Raw genomic sequence first — 15,514 nt, 5'->3', positions numbered from 1 at the left:
TTTTTAGAATCCACTTTGATTGGCTGAGCTGTTGTCAAGTAAAAATATAATAATAATCTGACAGATCAAATGTATTTGCCATTACTCTACTGACTAAGATGTCTATGCCAAATAAATCAAGGGCAGCTGGTTTGCTTAAAATCTCTCTCGCTCACTGTCTCTGCATTTCTGTTTATCTCTGCCTTAGTCTCTCTCTCCAGGTGAGAGTCAAAACCAACAAAGCTTTATTGACATGACTTTAATCATTACAGTATTGCTAAGGCATTCAAGTACTTAAGTAGAAGAGGAGTATAAAATAAAATGGGTTAAACTACATGACAATAAACAATTAATGTGGTCATGATATATACTGTATGTTGAGAAGTCATATGTGCTAAAACACACTCAGATGGAGACACACATATATACCTTCAGAGCAAATGAAAATGACCTCAAGCATGATTCTTGCTGCCTGCCACAAACATGAGTCATGCTCAGATAGTTCTTCCAGTAACCCTTCAAGAATTACTTTAACACACAAACCATCACACACAGATTTAATATGACCCCCCCCCCCCCCCCCTCCCCTCCCCCATGAACTATGTAACTATGAAAGATTATGTGGTTGGATGCACAGTACTTGCATCTAGCATCCATTTTTTCCTGTAATTTGTGACCCAATCAGAACAGACATGCCTGCCACTTTTAGGTTCTGATCCATTAGAGAAAATCTGGTCTATTTGGCTATTAGTCTTTTGTGCATCCTTATAAGTCTTGTGCTTGGGCATGTGTGTGTTATTGTGTTGTTAGTTATTGTAATGTACACACACACACATTTGTTTCACGCTTAGAAGGTATCAGTGTCTGCCTGCTGTTAAATTTCTGTGTGTGATGGCTTTAGGTATTCCCTGAGTAAATTCTTTAGAATAGAGTGTAGTCTATTACACAATAGCTATAGATAAAGAAATTAATTGATTAAAGAAAAACAGTGTCTTATCAATAATTAGGCTATATTGTTCTCACTGGGAAAAAAAAATGTTCACTACCAGTAAAATGACAGCGCAAATAATGCTCGTTTATTTGAGAGAGTCGCCGCCCCACAAAAAAAAATCATGTATTTTCTTTCTTCTGGGTAGACATTAGGACCGCGCAGACTCAACGGCTGGAGCGATATATTACTCCAGTATACGTGCCATAAACAACGGGGAACGGGGGAATCGACCCAGAGATTATCCAGCCGACCACTTTTTTCACTTCTGATCCAAACGAACCGGTGTGAATGGAGTTTACGAATCCCTTCTTCAACACTAAGCACATTTTATCCACTTAAATCAAAAGTGTGTGCCTCACTTTTATGCTTTTCCCGTGGAGGAGGACCCACTGTTGATCTTATATACCACTCTCTCTTTGTGCGCCCTCCCGGTTCTCCATTCGCCAGACGCGGAGCAGAGCCGCATCACCATCATTATCAGCGCTCGCGCTGCCTCTGTGTCTCTGCGCCTGCAGTCAGGACCCGTGTGCCCTGCTATCCCACCACCATGAATTCGGATATTAACATGTACTTGGGGCGAGAGAAATCGGGGATAATGCGAAAGAGAGCGCTGTTACTCAGGAAAGGCTGCAGTTTCGAAATAACGAGGTGAGTTGATATAAGGGCAAGGGGTTTCTTGTGGGGAGTGGGCATTTTCAGAACACTGCATCATCCGGTTACCGGATGGTTGAGTTGTAAATTATCACAGCAGTGTGTAGGGCATCTAAGATAGACATGTTTTACTCAAGTGTGTGGGTTTGGGATTTGGCATGGACCAGCAGTATATTAAAGGGTCTTAAGGCTGTCGCTAGGGATCTCAGAGTCAACATAGCTTTATTGGCATGATTGTCAGCATATACAGCAATCGAAGTATTGAAATAGGCAGTAAATAGAATGGAATAGAAAATACACAATACAGATAATACAGAAAATAAACTATAAATATAGTCTTAGATGGGAATCTAAAGTGAGTCCTGGACCATTAAGCACTGAGACATCAGCCTCCAACAGCAATAACTCATTTTTAATATCGGGATTCCCTGTGTACAGTTGAAAGGGGATCCGGGGTTTTCTGCAAAACAGGAGGTGTACTCAGACAGCTATGTATTATTATTGAGAATGGTTCCTTCCTATAAATGCATACCTCGAGTATCGACCCGTTGTTCTCGTATTTGCAAGAAGATTGTGTTTTCAGTGTCCCATTTCTCTCAGTGAAAGTGAAAGGATATAATGATAGCAGTGTTAAAGCTCATGCTCAGTAATGGTAATGCATCAGTGTCAGACACACCAACACAAACACCGGTGGTTTTGTACATGAGCTGTAGTGTGTCTGTGTGTCAGAAATAGAGAGATACATAGAAAGAGGGAGCAAGATAGAGGTCACACCCCATTTTGGCCTATCACCTGTGTTCGGACCATGATGGTGTAGACTGTACTGTTATGCTGAGACAATACTTTATGTACAATACAGTATGTAAGCATATTTCCACTGAACCTTCGGTCATTTCGAAATGAGAAGCCCTGTATGTACAGTAGCCTAATGCAAGACTGTCAATCTGTGCTGTAGTGGTGGAGATTTTTCAGAGAACCTTTCTGCAGGTTACTTAACTATACCAGTAGATGGCAACAAGCGCATGACTTTACGAGTAAATCGTTGAATCATTCAATCCAAACAGATAACTTCATGTCACGGATTCATTCGGGAACAAAACAAGCGACTGCCTTTTGAATAAGTCATTGAATCATTTACTCAACTGAGTTGTTTAATAACACTGATTCATTCATGAACTAAACAAGTGACTGGCTGCATCTGAATATGCATACTTCACTACTACATTGATTGACCTACTACGTCCATTCTGAATTACGCAACGAGAGAGGATTTGTTAGCATTTGTATGTATGTAAATTGACGCCGAGAGGTTACATGCCAATGACAACATGATGAATGTAGTACATCCAGTTTACATTCATACTAAACACATTCATACTATATAGAATGCAATTTTTAATAGTTACAAAGTACTTATTCAAATGCAATTACTCAGAGGGTATGTGATTTCAGAAACAGCCACTAAAATGATCTCATTATTAACTTGAACCATTACTGCATAAAAGCCAACCTGGTCTCATAAAAATACGTACCTCTGTGCACTTTCTGTGCGACACCGTTTTATGTACCTTACTGCACGTTTCGCCGCAGTTTCAAAGAGAAATGTCCGCTGAGTGGTGCTAAAATACAGGTTAAATACATGAACCCTGGCACGTTTTTATTATGTTGATATAGGTACGTATTGCTGTGTTTTTATTATGTTGTTACAGGTACGTACTGCGGCGGTTCAGAATTAAAATATCCGGGGTCTGTCCCTAAAAGTTAATGCTCTATCGTGTTGGAAATATGCCCTACACCGAACCCAACCCTAAACCTACTCGATAGTGTTAACAAATGCAAAACTGGTATAAAAATGAATTTGTTGATGCAACCGTGCCATTTCAACTTCCTTTTATGCAGATTTGAACTGTTTTGTCAAACTGTAGTTATACGAGATTCGAACCAGAGCTCCTCGCCTCCTAAATACGGCTCCATACTCCGTGAGCTACCAAACAAACTTTCCGTCTATGAAAACCCATAGATACGAGGCTGGATATGTGCGATGCTAACATTCAAAAGCATCAGTTTTCAAATCTCCCAGCATATTAATATTGTTTTGAAGTCGTAACATGGTATTCTTAAAGTAATTGTGCGAAAATTGCACTTTATTAATCAAGACTGTAAATTTGTGTTAAAAGGAGTAAAAGGTGTCGGAGTTTTACTGCCTCTAGTGTTCGTTTCTTTAGGAAACTGAAACTGCAGTAATATGAAGTTATTGGTACGTATTTTGTGTCTCGCTAAAAAGTGCACCCAGGTATGTAAATGCCATGAGACTAGGTTGATAAAAGCAGTATCACACAAGCAAGAGTGCTGTTGGTCTGAATATCACCACAGATGTGATTATTTGAAGCACTCACCGGTAATTATACAGAAACATGAAGTCTGTGTGACCAAAAATGACTTAATATCTTTGATGGTCTCCATGGAATGTACCTAATTTCAATAAAAGTTCCACAAATCCCTTCCCATATAAACCACAAATTACCAAACAAGGAACAAATTACTCTTGCGGACAGACTTATTGTGCTCAGACAAGGACATTGATGAGGCGGAGAATGCATCAGCCTCTAACGATGTGTAGGCGAGAGGCCCACAGCTTTCATTTCATTCCTCCGTAATGTTTTATCATGAAGACATTTTTCTCAAGTGGCATAGGATAACTTTATCATTCAGTTGTTTTCAAGGCCACACACAAACACACATGCACAGTATTGGACGTCTATTTACATAGAAGGTCTGGTGAAATGCTGTGAAATTGTCGAAGGCTGTTTACGAAAACATTGCTGTCCATTATAGAGTTCTAGTGGTATGTCTTTAACAGCTGTTCTAGTTTGCTCATTGCTTCCTTTTTTCCTTCTGTAGTGAACTCTCTTATTTAATTACAAAGTCCTCCTTTCTCTCTCTCTTACTTCCAATGTCCTCTATGTGCTCTTTCATGCACCATTAATTTTGCTCTCTTTTATCTACTTTCTCTTGTAGCCTCTCTGTCAGTAATCAGTTGTAAACACCTCTAAAGGGTGCTTTAATTTCCTTCACATTATAAATCATTCAACACACAAAGATACCTGTTGTTTATTTTTTGTCTTTTTCAGCCCTTCAAAAAAGACTAGTTAAACAAAATATAATATTAAAAAAGAAAGTGTTAGAAAATCAATGATGGTATCAATGCCAGACTCTCACTAACTATTACTAAATAATAATGAAATATATTTAATAACAACAGATAATAATCAAATATATTTCAAAGCAGACACACTGTAAAATATACAATAATACTATAATAGATCGCAATAATGCGATAAGTATAGCAGAGCATTTTATAGCCAATTTTTCCTTTTAACTGAAGGAAATGAGCATGAATGTATTCTTGTGGTTTTGACAGTTGGTTTTGTGTTACCTGCTTCCTTTGTATCGTCGCCATGAAAAGACAGCAATAATAGTGGACTGCCCACATTCTCCACATGAAAATACTACAAAGGATCACTGTTAAAATAGTTCAACACAAACCTTCTCAGGCACAAATACACCTTATACGTAATTTTATCAAAATAAATCAATCAATCAAATTCTATAATTAATAATGTATTATATTAATGGTAACATTAAACTATTTATAATAATTTTAATATTGTTTAATAATAATTTCTTTATAAATAAAATTTGCATTTATACAGTGCATTTATAAATAAAAATATGTTTGTGTGTGTGGAGGTTTGTGTTTAAATTGTGTGTTGGTTCTAAAATTCTGAATATCAGAAAATATGAAAAATTATAAGGAATAATCATATAATAAATTAAAGATTTATGCAAAATTTGTGCTTTGATTTTTGCCTGGGCATCTGAATTTTAGCATTCATTGCTAAGCAATCTAATTCTGAATCGAAAGTTTTTTCTAACCAAGTAATCAAACACAAGCCTGCCTCCCCCCTGCATAGTTATTTCTCTGATAGCGAGAATGAAGAACTTAGAAATGAGAGTGAGAAAGTTCATGGCACCATTTAGAGTGTTAGGGTGGAGATGACACTCTGTGACTCATACTGAGTTCATAAATGTATTCGCAAGTGTGAATGTGTTTATACTGAGCAACTGAACACAAACTCATCCAGTAACCTGCGCCTGTACCTATACTGTAGTATCTCATGAATCTCATTTGAATCATTTGGATTGTGCCTACAAAGCGACTATTACAGAGAAGAATGAACCATTTTTTCTATTTTCAGCCATCTTTCTCTTCTTCTGTCTTTTTCTCTATTTGGCTTGTGTGCAGTTAGCCCTGCAGTTTGTACAATCTGATAATACTAGCACTACAGCTAACACTAATCACTCTCAGCTGTGCGGTCTGCATGTGCACGAGCACAACCTCTTCATTTGCAGATAAAAATAGACGGAAATCAAGCGGAGGAATAAAAGAAAGTGTCCCACTCTGATTACAGCCCTATGTAAACTTCATTCCGCGCCACATATGCTTCCATTTAAGGTTTAAAGACGCATGCCTACACATTAGTGTTTTTCACTCCAGGAAGCCTCACTAGGAAAGTCTCTCTTCCCGTTATAGCAACCCTGGAACGCATCCAGCGTAGGATGGATGGAGCTTTTTGGAGTTTAGCCTTTGGCTAGACCACTGTTTAAAATACTGGTGGTTGCTCCCCACCACAAGGGCATTCACACTGGGTGTGTGTAGCGTATTTGGTGGTGTGGGTTGCTTAGATTTGTGTTAGGATATGGAGAGGGATCTTTGAATTGGTTAACACTGGTTAAGTTTTTCTATCAAAAAAAAAAAAAAGAAGTAAAAGGTATAAAAAGTGTAGTTACTGGATAACTGGGGCAAAATGGTATACATGTCATTCTGACATGGTGTTATGTGTAAGTAGGCCTATTTCATTTGACTGAACAGAGATGTAAATGAAATATTTTTCACACATGTAAAGAGAATGGCCTTTTATGTTATTATATTAATATATTATTTAACAAAAAACTGATGTTTGTCTATGTACTTACTGTAATGTAATTGCTGCATTGCTGTTTTCTAATAAAAAATTCAGAATATATCAATCCTAATATCGGTAACATTTTAGTTTTAGGTGTTATAATACAGAGTAATTAACTAATTAAGTACTTAGTAGTAGCCGTTGTACTTACATGAAATCAAATGTACTTATCATGTAACTAAGTTCTGGAACAGCCTGTAATTACAGTGTGTAATTATGTAGATGTAACAGGCAGCTACTGTTACACATATGTAACAGGCCGAGTCTGTTACACAGCTACTAGTACACTTAAGTACAATTTTGATACATTTTATTTTAAGTAGCTTATGCCTGTGTAATATTCTGTAATTTTAATGTAATTAGAAAAGTATTGCATGTATTTAAGCTGTGTACTGGTGGGTTAAATCAAACTAAGGTGCAGTTGGATAAGGTGGACAGTATAGATACACATGAAGTACACTTAAGTACAATTTTGATACATTTTATTTTAAGTAGCTTATGCCTGTGTAATATTCTGTCATTTTAATGTAATTAGAAAGGTATTACATGTATTTAAGCTGTGTACTGGTGGGTTAAATCAAACTAAGGTGCAGCTGGATAAGGTGGAAAGTACAGATACACATGAAGTACACTTAAGTACAATCTTGATACACTTTATTTTAAGTAGCTTATGTCTGTGTACTTTTATAATTATGTTGTATAAAGTCTGCAACACATATGTAACAATCTTTTGGTTACATAAGTAGCTGTGTACAGACTCGGTCGGTTACATATGTGTAACAGTAGCTGCCTGTTACATCTACATAATTACACACTGTAATTACAGGCTGTTCCAGAACTTAGTTACATGATAAGTACATTTTATTTCATGTAAGTACAACGGCTACTACTAAGTACTTAATTAGTTAATTACTCTGTATTATGGACACCTTAAAATAAAGTGTTAACCCTAATATCTCATAGCGAGGCCAGTGGTCAGCTCAGTCCTACTTCTAAAAATCTATTGATCTCTAGAGTTTGCATCCAACCCTGATAAAACACACCTGAACCAGATTGTCAAGGTTATGGGGTACATTAAAAATACAGCCAGGTGTGTTACAGCAGGACTAAGACTGAACTCTGCATGAAGGTAGACCTGCTTGAGCTTTTCTGAGCTAGACTTTATTATGGTTTTCCAGCTTGCCCCACCTGGTGGTTAGTGACCACCAGTTGTAAGAGTTTATAAGTATATAACAACTTATTGATATTATAGCTACAAATAATTCATATAGTCACGTGATCTTTTAAATATATTCAGATATATAGTTTTAAAGCTCTGCTAATGGAGTAATTCAGTATTTGCAGTTTTAGACACGGAATATACAAGTTTTTATTTTTGTTGGAAAAACTTGATTTATTGTACATAATTATTTAACCATTAAGCAAAAAGTGAGTGAATGTGATGGGTTTATTAGATTGACTTTTATTGTATTTTTTCTTAAATAGTGTACTATCAGTGTAGCTGCTTTACTTATTTTAGTAATTGATGCTCTAGTAAAAAAAAATATATATATTACATACTAAGAATACTTCAAATACATATTTTTTGATATATAACGTAAGACTTACTGATATAGAAATATAATTAAACTTTATTTGGAGTATTTCATCATTTCTTAATAAACACATTTCTTAATATTATGCCTAAAATGTGTCATTATATATATATATATTTTTTATTATTTAGCACATAAATATGTAAATGTCATTGTAGTTTACTTAGCACAAAATAGATGTATTTCAAATAAATTTTTGTATTTTTGTTTCACTAGGGTATACAAGACTATTCCTTTTTAATTTATTGGATGGTCACTCACAGTATATCTGAGCTTGCTGCTGTTGGATCAGTTATTTCCTTGACTGCGTTTTTAATGCAACTAATTATAGAACATTTGTAGATGGTGAACTACCAACTATATCTGGTTCTGCAGTAGACAAAGGTAACCACTAGAGGACACTGCGGTTAAATTGAAAAGCAACTAAGATGGAATAAGATGAAGGAACCAGGTAACAAATGTTAGCCATACTCTCCAAGTCAGTTGATAGTTTTGGATAAACTTGTTGTCTGCAAGCTGTTGATACAAAGCATTTCAACAAATACAAGGTGTCTTTTGGTTTGCCCAAAGGGTTATAAAGAAAAGTAAATGATGTGATGTTTAGCTGCCATGGGTGTCGCAGTACCACATATAACACCCATTGAGGCACAATACAAATGGTAGGAAGTTTTGCTGTTGAACTGCCAACCGATTCAGCCTGTAGTATTCCCCAAATAGCATGGAGCATAGGTTTAATATGGTTAGCATTACATTTTGCTCATCCAACTGCATTCTTATTCTTACATTCTACATGTATAAATAAACAGCTGAAGATAAAATGAGAGCCGCTGCCCTCAGTCTGATCTTCTTTAAAATGCCAGCAGTTCACAGACTGGACTCTGAAAATGTCGCCCTGTCCAACACACACCATGAGAAATGACCCCACTCTTTATCATAATCAAAAGGACTTAACCTTTGTGCCACAGCTGGCCAGAGTCAGATGTGTGTATTTAGATGCGTGTGCACATTTGTGTTAGAATCGTGATTTGTCAGATCATCTTCTTCCACGTTTAAATGGGCAAAGGCTGATGTCCTGTATGGTCAGAATTGCTCTTTTCTTGTCATCGTTTTTTACAGATCTGACGGGCCAAATCTCTGTTCTGTGTTCATTGTTTAAATTCTGTTTCACTGGAAGTTATAATGGCTACTGTCTCAAACTCTCACGAGTTTTAATACAACTTTAACAAATTATTTTAAATAACTTTACAATGTAAGTTACCTCAAATTTACAGATAGTATCCTTATTGATACAGTACTTCTAAATGTTGGCACACATTAAATACTCTAAAGACAAATATATGCCAAATATTATATAATCATGATATTAGCATATTATCCTAACTGCGTTTGAATTCTAGCTTTGCAATTGCATTGTTTTCTTCTGCCAAATAGATGCATTGATGATGCTTTGATTGTTCTTTGTACAGATAGAAAATCTCAACACAAGTAATGATATATTATTATAAAAATCAGTCTATAAGCAAATCCATTTTAAGCTGAACAGTCAGTATTTTTGTTATTACTGACGCCATTATTCCTGCTTTTTTAACCCCAAAATAAAAATCATTTAACCAGTTTCTATGCAAGCCAGAATCTAGCAAATGCAAAACGCTGATCTGGTATAGCATGATGTCAGGGATGAAGGCTGATCTATGTGGGAAAAGATCATGCTGTGCTTAAGTCTGTACTTGGCAAGCAAACACACAATATGTTCAATATTTTGAGCCCACTCGATCTTTGCTCTCCAAGGTATGTGAGTGAGAGCAGAGGATCAGTGGTGTGGTGTGGTGTGGTGTGGCATTACAGGATTTCCTATCAACACTTTTCTAGTTCTCAGGTACACAGACAACAACAAATACTCCAATTAACAGCACAGCTCGTATAGCAATATTTTGCCAGACAGTTATTCTATCAGCCTACACTTATTTATGAAGAAAATCTTCTGATGGTCCACAACATGCATGATGGGAATGGTGAAAGGGTTTCAGTCGACTCAAGAGGATCCTGTTGATGCGCAATGAGGATTTTAGTACTTCTTTTCTCTCTCTCTCTCTGTTGTAATGAGGACTGACATCTCTACCTTTGCAAGGATTTCAACTTTGCCATTTTGAGTTTTTTTCTGCAACCCTCAGGAGAAGTCTGGGACTCGCCCATGATCTGCTTAAAGTATCAGAACACTGATAGGTAAGGTTTTATTTATGTAAAATATCTACCTACAGTTTGTATGAGCATTATTTAAATTGCTGACAGCCAAGCACACAAACTAATTTAGTTAGCTGATTGTGTTCATTTTAAAATTGGATGATCCCATTCATTTTTTTTTTTCTTTTACTTTGGCTAAAGAGAAGTGTGTAGATCCAATGTTTGCATGTTACCAGATGCATAAACTAGCTGAAGCCAAGCAAGTCTTATATGTGTGCAAAAAAAACAACAACACACAAATATAAATTCTATTTGTATACATACAGAAATTCAGTTTCAGACAGTTTATTTGTAAGGCCTGTACTTGGATCAGCTCTGTGTCTGAATGTTACAAAGCAAGACAGAATCAGGGATCAGAATCTAGCTGTGCTCTTCCATTCATCTGATATTTTATGGAGAGCCCTGCGGTTAGTAATGGGCTTGTCAAAGTCTAAATATCTTTTGGTTTATCAAAAGGGTTGTATTTTACACAAAAAGGAATTGCCATAGGTCTTGCACATAAGATATCTGATGAGGCACAGTAATATTGCTTCAAGCAGTGAGGGGAAATTTTGGACCTATGTTATTTTGCGATCACATCTGGGCTGATATCCCATACTCATTCTTATGCGCTATTGCTTAATTTAATAAAGCATGCTACTGTGATTGAATGTCATATCATACTTTTTTTAATGGTGCTAAAGTGTGCTAACAACACTTAGATTTAGGTTATGACCAATTTGGACCTTCTCCTTAATGCACACTGAATTGTATGTTATTAAGTATAGTAAATGTAACCTTTTAGTGCATTATATTAAAACAGAGTTTTCATAATGAGTAACAGAAGCTATAAAACACTTGGTCACACTTTATTTTAAGGTACAGTTCTCGCTATAACAAACCATTAACTACGACTTTTACCTCAATAAACTCCTAATTTACTGCTTATTAATTGTTAATAAGGTAGTTAGTAGGATTAGAGTTGTAGAATATGGTCATGCAGAATATGTGCTTTATTAGTACTAATAAACAGCCAATATGTTAATAACAGCCTTATTAACAGGCATGCTAATAAGCAACTAGTTAATATTGAAAATTGGTCTCTATACTAAAAAGTGTTACCAAAGACTTTAGTTTAAAGTTGAATTGTATCAATATTTCTTTGTCCTGTCGTGGGACACATCAAGATTTTGTACTTAATTTTCTCACAATTTCCATTCACTGCGCATGTGTTCAATTCAGACGTCATAGTTGTGGCACTAAGTGTCCTTTTTCCTGTTTCCTATCAATAAATTAACATTTAAATTCTAAAAGGATGGTTTTATAGCTTTAAAGTATGAAAAGCATGACTTCCAGTTTATATGGGGCCATTTAAAGGTTAAAGGAAGTACTCTAAGCTTGAATGAAAATAATGTATTTGCATGTTGGTGTTTGCGCATGTAAATTAGTGCTGTCAAATGATTAATCACGATAAATCACATCCAAAATAAACATTTTTATTTACTTAATATATCTGTGTATATTTATTATGTATATATAAATACACACACATACAATATATATTTTGAATATATTTACATGTATATATTTATATAGATATCATTTGTATTATATATAAATATATTTAATATATAAATGTAACATTTTTCTTAAATATACAGTATGCATGCATGGATGTGTACTCATATATACATAATAAATATACACGGTACACACACATACTATGTAAGCACTAATGTAAATATAATCCACACTTTATTGGAGATTGATTTGTACTTGTGCTTTCTCACATGACCCCCTCTTCCACACACAAACACATTGATCTGCTTCAGTATTCCATCGCTTCACTTTTCCTGACCAAGTATGCAAAGCGTAGCTCTTTAAAAACGACACACATGTCCTGTCTAATGTGCTATTCAGCTGCTGCTTTTCTCCCTGCAATCACGTGCTGATTTTTTTTTCTGATGTGACTACCTTGCACCCAGGGGTTCAAGGGGCTGAAGCCCAGGGGCCTACACTGGAAAGGGGGCTCACTGGCTGCAGGGAAATTATATTTTTCGAATAATTATTTATATGGGAGTTTGCAGAAGTGACAACAGCAGTCTGTAAACAACATGCTAAACAACATGTTAAGCATTTTACTCCCATAGAAGACATGTCTACACTTTGTTGTATGTATTAAGCAATGTTATTACGTGTATAGGAGAAAAAATTAACCTAAAGTATCGATCTTATCAGGCTAGTATCGATCCGATACCAATACCAACGTTGGTATCGATACTATCGATATTAGGATCGATACGCCCACTCCTACAATCAATGCATTCGCTCATTTCGCTAGTAAAGTAACGTTAGCCCAGCACAAGAGTGTCTTTATGTTAACGTGCAGATTAACAAAAGAAACAACACTGCTGTGTGAAAGGAAGGATCGGACATCTTTCTGTAACGTCATACAGGGCAATTTCAGTTGCGTACCATTGATGTAGTATGTGTGTCAGCTGAAGGTTTTAGATTAAGGTGCTGCTTCAAAGTCTCAATTTTAAATCCAGGGATGGAAAAATGGGAATCGTCCTATTGCTTAAATGTGATCATTAAACGTGAGCATGGCATGTATAAATAAAAACACAGTTAACAATCACCAAACAATCCACATTTATGCCAACATGTCATGTTGTTTCGTTCTACTGATGATGAATAATGAATATTTTGTGTGATTTATCGTGTTTAAATCATACCTGTAAACTCACATTTCAGCCAGGAAAGTTTTGATGGCATTTTCTTTTCATTTTACCTCTGTATAAAGCCTGTAATAGTGTTATGTAACGGCTATATTCTGCTGTTTTTAAGCGCCACTTTGCGGCAAAGAGTGAATTTGCACATTCACTTATATTCACATTTTACGCAGAACAGTGTTGTGAATGTTAACTGGCATATTAACAAGAAAAAAAAAACGAAATTTGACATAAGTAATTGTCAGGAAGCTTTAAGATTATGTTGAAATGCAAAATAAATAAATAAAAAAAATTGTCAGGAAGCTTAAAAAAAAAAAAAAGGTTTTCTGGGGTAGGGGGGCCTACCGTAATGCTGTAGCCCAGGGGCCTCTGGTTATCTTAAGGCGCCCCTGCTTGCACCTGTCTTGTTAGCATCTGTGTCTGTCTACTACTTTAGTCAAAAAATGTCATTATGGTTTTAACTCTTGTGTTATAATCCTGTGTTATTTGTATGTGTATTGTTGTGAAGTGTGTGTGTGTGTGTGTGTGTGTGTGTGTGTGTGTGTGTGTGTGTGTGTGTGTGTGTGTGTGGACCTGTATGTGATTACAGCACCTGTAATTTGAACTCTTATGTTGACAATGAGGTGCTCAACCGCACATTTCATTTGGTGCTATAATACCCACAAGCCCTAAAGACAAAAGAGTTTAGGTTACAAACACACACAAAGCTTGTGCGCACACACACCTGAACACAAACCCTTCAGCACAAAAACAGCACACGAATGCTCGGCTTGATTTTATGTACAAATCTACTTGTACATGATTTCATTTCCCCTGTTCTTCAATTTCCAGGAAATGATTGCACAAAAAATGCTGTCCTTTGAAATATTTACATGATTTCAATGCTTTCATTTTTATGTCACTTTGCCCCGAGAGGATAAAGTCCTTCTTTGTCCTTTATAAAAGGAATTGTTTAAATAGTAAAACAGTGAAATAAATTAATTGTACAATGTTTTCCTTACAGTTGTTTCAAAATATCATCTTTATAACCTCAAACACATCACACATCCCAATTTTCTTTCAATATAGGTTTCCAAAATGATTCATTACTTGTTCTCAGTGATGCATTACTCCCTGTGATGTCATCAGGGAGGGACTTACATACCAGATACACGCTGCTCATGTTACGTTTGTGGTGGAGTCTATTACTGCACACCTCAGTTTGTCTGATAACATGCTGTTCTGCTAATAGTGATGAAGAGCAGTCTGAAATTAAGTCTCTGCAAACTTCTTACTACATATGCCAGAATTCTTGTATTACTTAATATACTCAAGACTCTCATGATGTCACTTTCTCTGTCTCACCAACTGTCTAGTATTTAAAGAGCTACATGTTCTGCAGGTGCAGGTGTGTAATGAACAAAGCAGGCATGGAGATGTGTCATCAGTGTGAGACATCGGACACTGAGGGAGAGTCAAGAGGGAGAGATTAAATGAGAAGAAAAGGTTATTGTCTGAACAATGACCTCATTGCACCCCTCACTTCTGTGCTAGACAGAAGGATTATGGGTAGACCTGGGGCAGCGGGAAGAAAAATTAAGGTTATGAGATCATAACGGCAAAAAGAAAAAAACTCTGTCTAGAAACGCATACAGGAGGGATGCTTGTCATTCGTGGATGGTGTGAATGCAAAGTGCACAGCGTCTTTGAAGACAGATGCCAAAACATGCACACAGTCACATTTCACACTCATGCAAACACATATGCTCTGTCTTTTTCTGTGCAAATTACGGCTGTCCTCATTTGCATGGACTCACCTCATAAAGTAATGCATTTGCATACAGAACTGGTGAAGACTGTTATTCTTTTGCCATGATGAAGCAGCTGTAAATCACAGTCACCAGTTGTGACATTATTAAAAATCATGCAAGCCTGAATTTTTCTAATGTAAATGAGCGTCTTAATGAGAAGCTGTTTGGCGCTACAGCATGATGATCTTGGGTAGCGTTACACGCTGTTCAACGCACCATGGGCAGTGACTGTAAATGCCTTGAAAAATTATGTTGACAGCAAAACTAACAGACATGGAAGGAAATTGTTGTAATAAAAAGATGCTCAGTATTTCAGTGAATGCACTCAATTAATAATAATCTTTCACCCTTTAAATCACTTTGCCACAAAGGCAATTAAATATTCCAATTAAAATATTTCACCAAGTGCTTTTGTATGTGTAAAACAGACAGAGAGAGAGAGAGAGAGAATGTTTTGTCTATTTGTACACTATATATATATATATATATATATATATATGCAGCAGGGGGAAAAAAATATTTGATCCCC

At 36.1% G+C, this 15,514-nt stretch overlaps 1 protein-coding gene across 4 annotated transcripts in view; it reads left to right on the top strand.

The window, feature by feature from the left end:
* Positions 1–1,414: 1,414 nt before the first annotated feature.
* LOC306871320 (GTPase-activating Rap/Ran-GAP domain-like protein 3) overlaps positions 1,415–15,514 on the top strand; it is a 63,506-nt gene continuing 49,406 nt past the window's right edge. For all 4 annotated transcript variants that reach the window (XM_079419147.1, XM_079419145.1, XM_079419146.1 and 1 more), the window contains exon 1: positions 1,415–1,618. In XM_079419147.1, coding sequence (XP_079275273.1) covers positions 1,518–1,618 — 101 coding nt within the window. In that variant the 5' untranslated portion in view covers positions 1,415–1,517. The remainder of the gene's footprint in view (positions 1,619–15,514) is intronic.

The sequence above is a fragment of the Barbus barbus genome (genome assembly GCF_936440315.1).
Source record: "Barbus barbus genome assembly, chromosome: 6".
Lineage (NCBI taxonomy): Eukaryota > Metazoa > Chordata > Actinopteri > Cypriniformes > Cyprinidae > Barbus > Barbus barbus.
The sequence above is the reverse complement of the archived record's forward strand: the minus strand, read 5'-3'. Positions and strand labels throughout refer to the sequence as shown.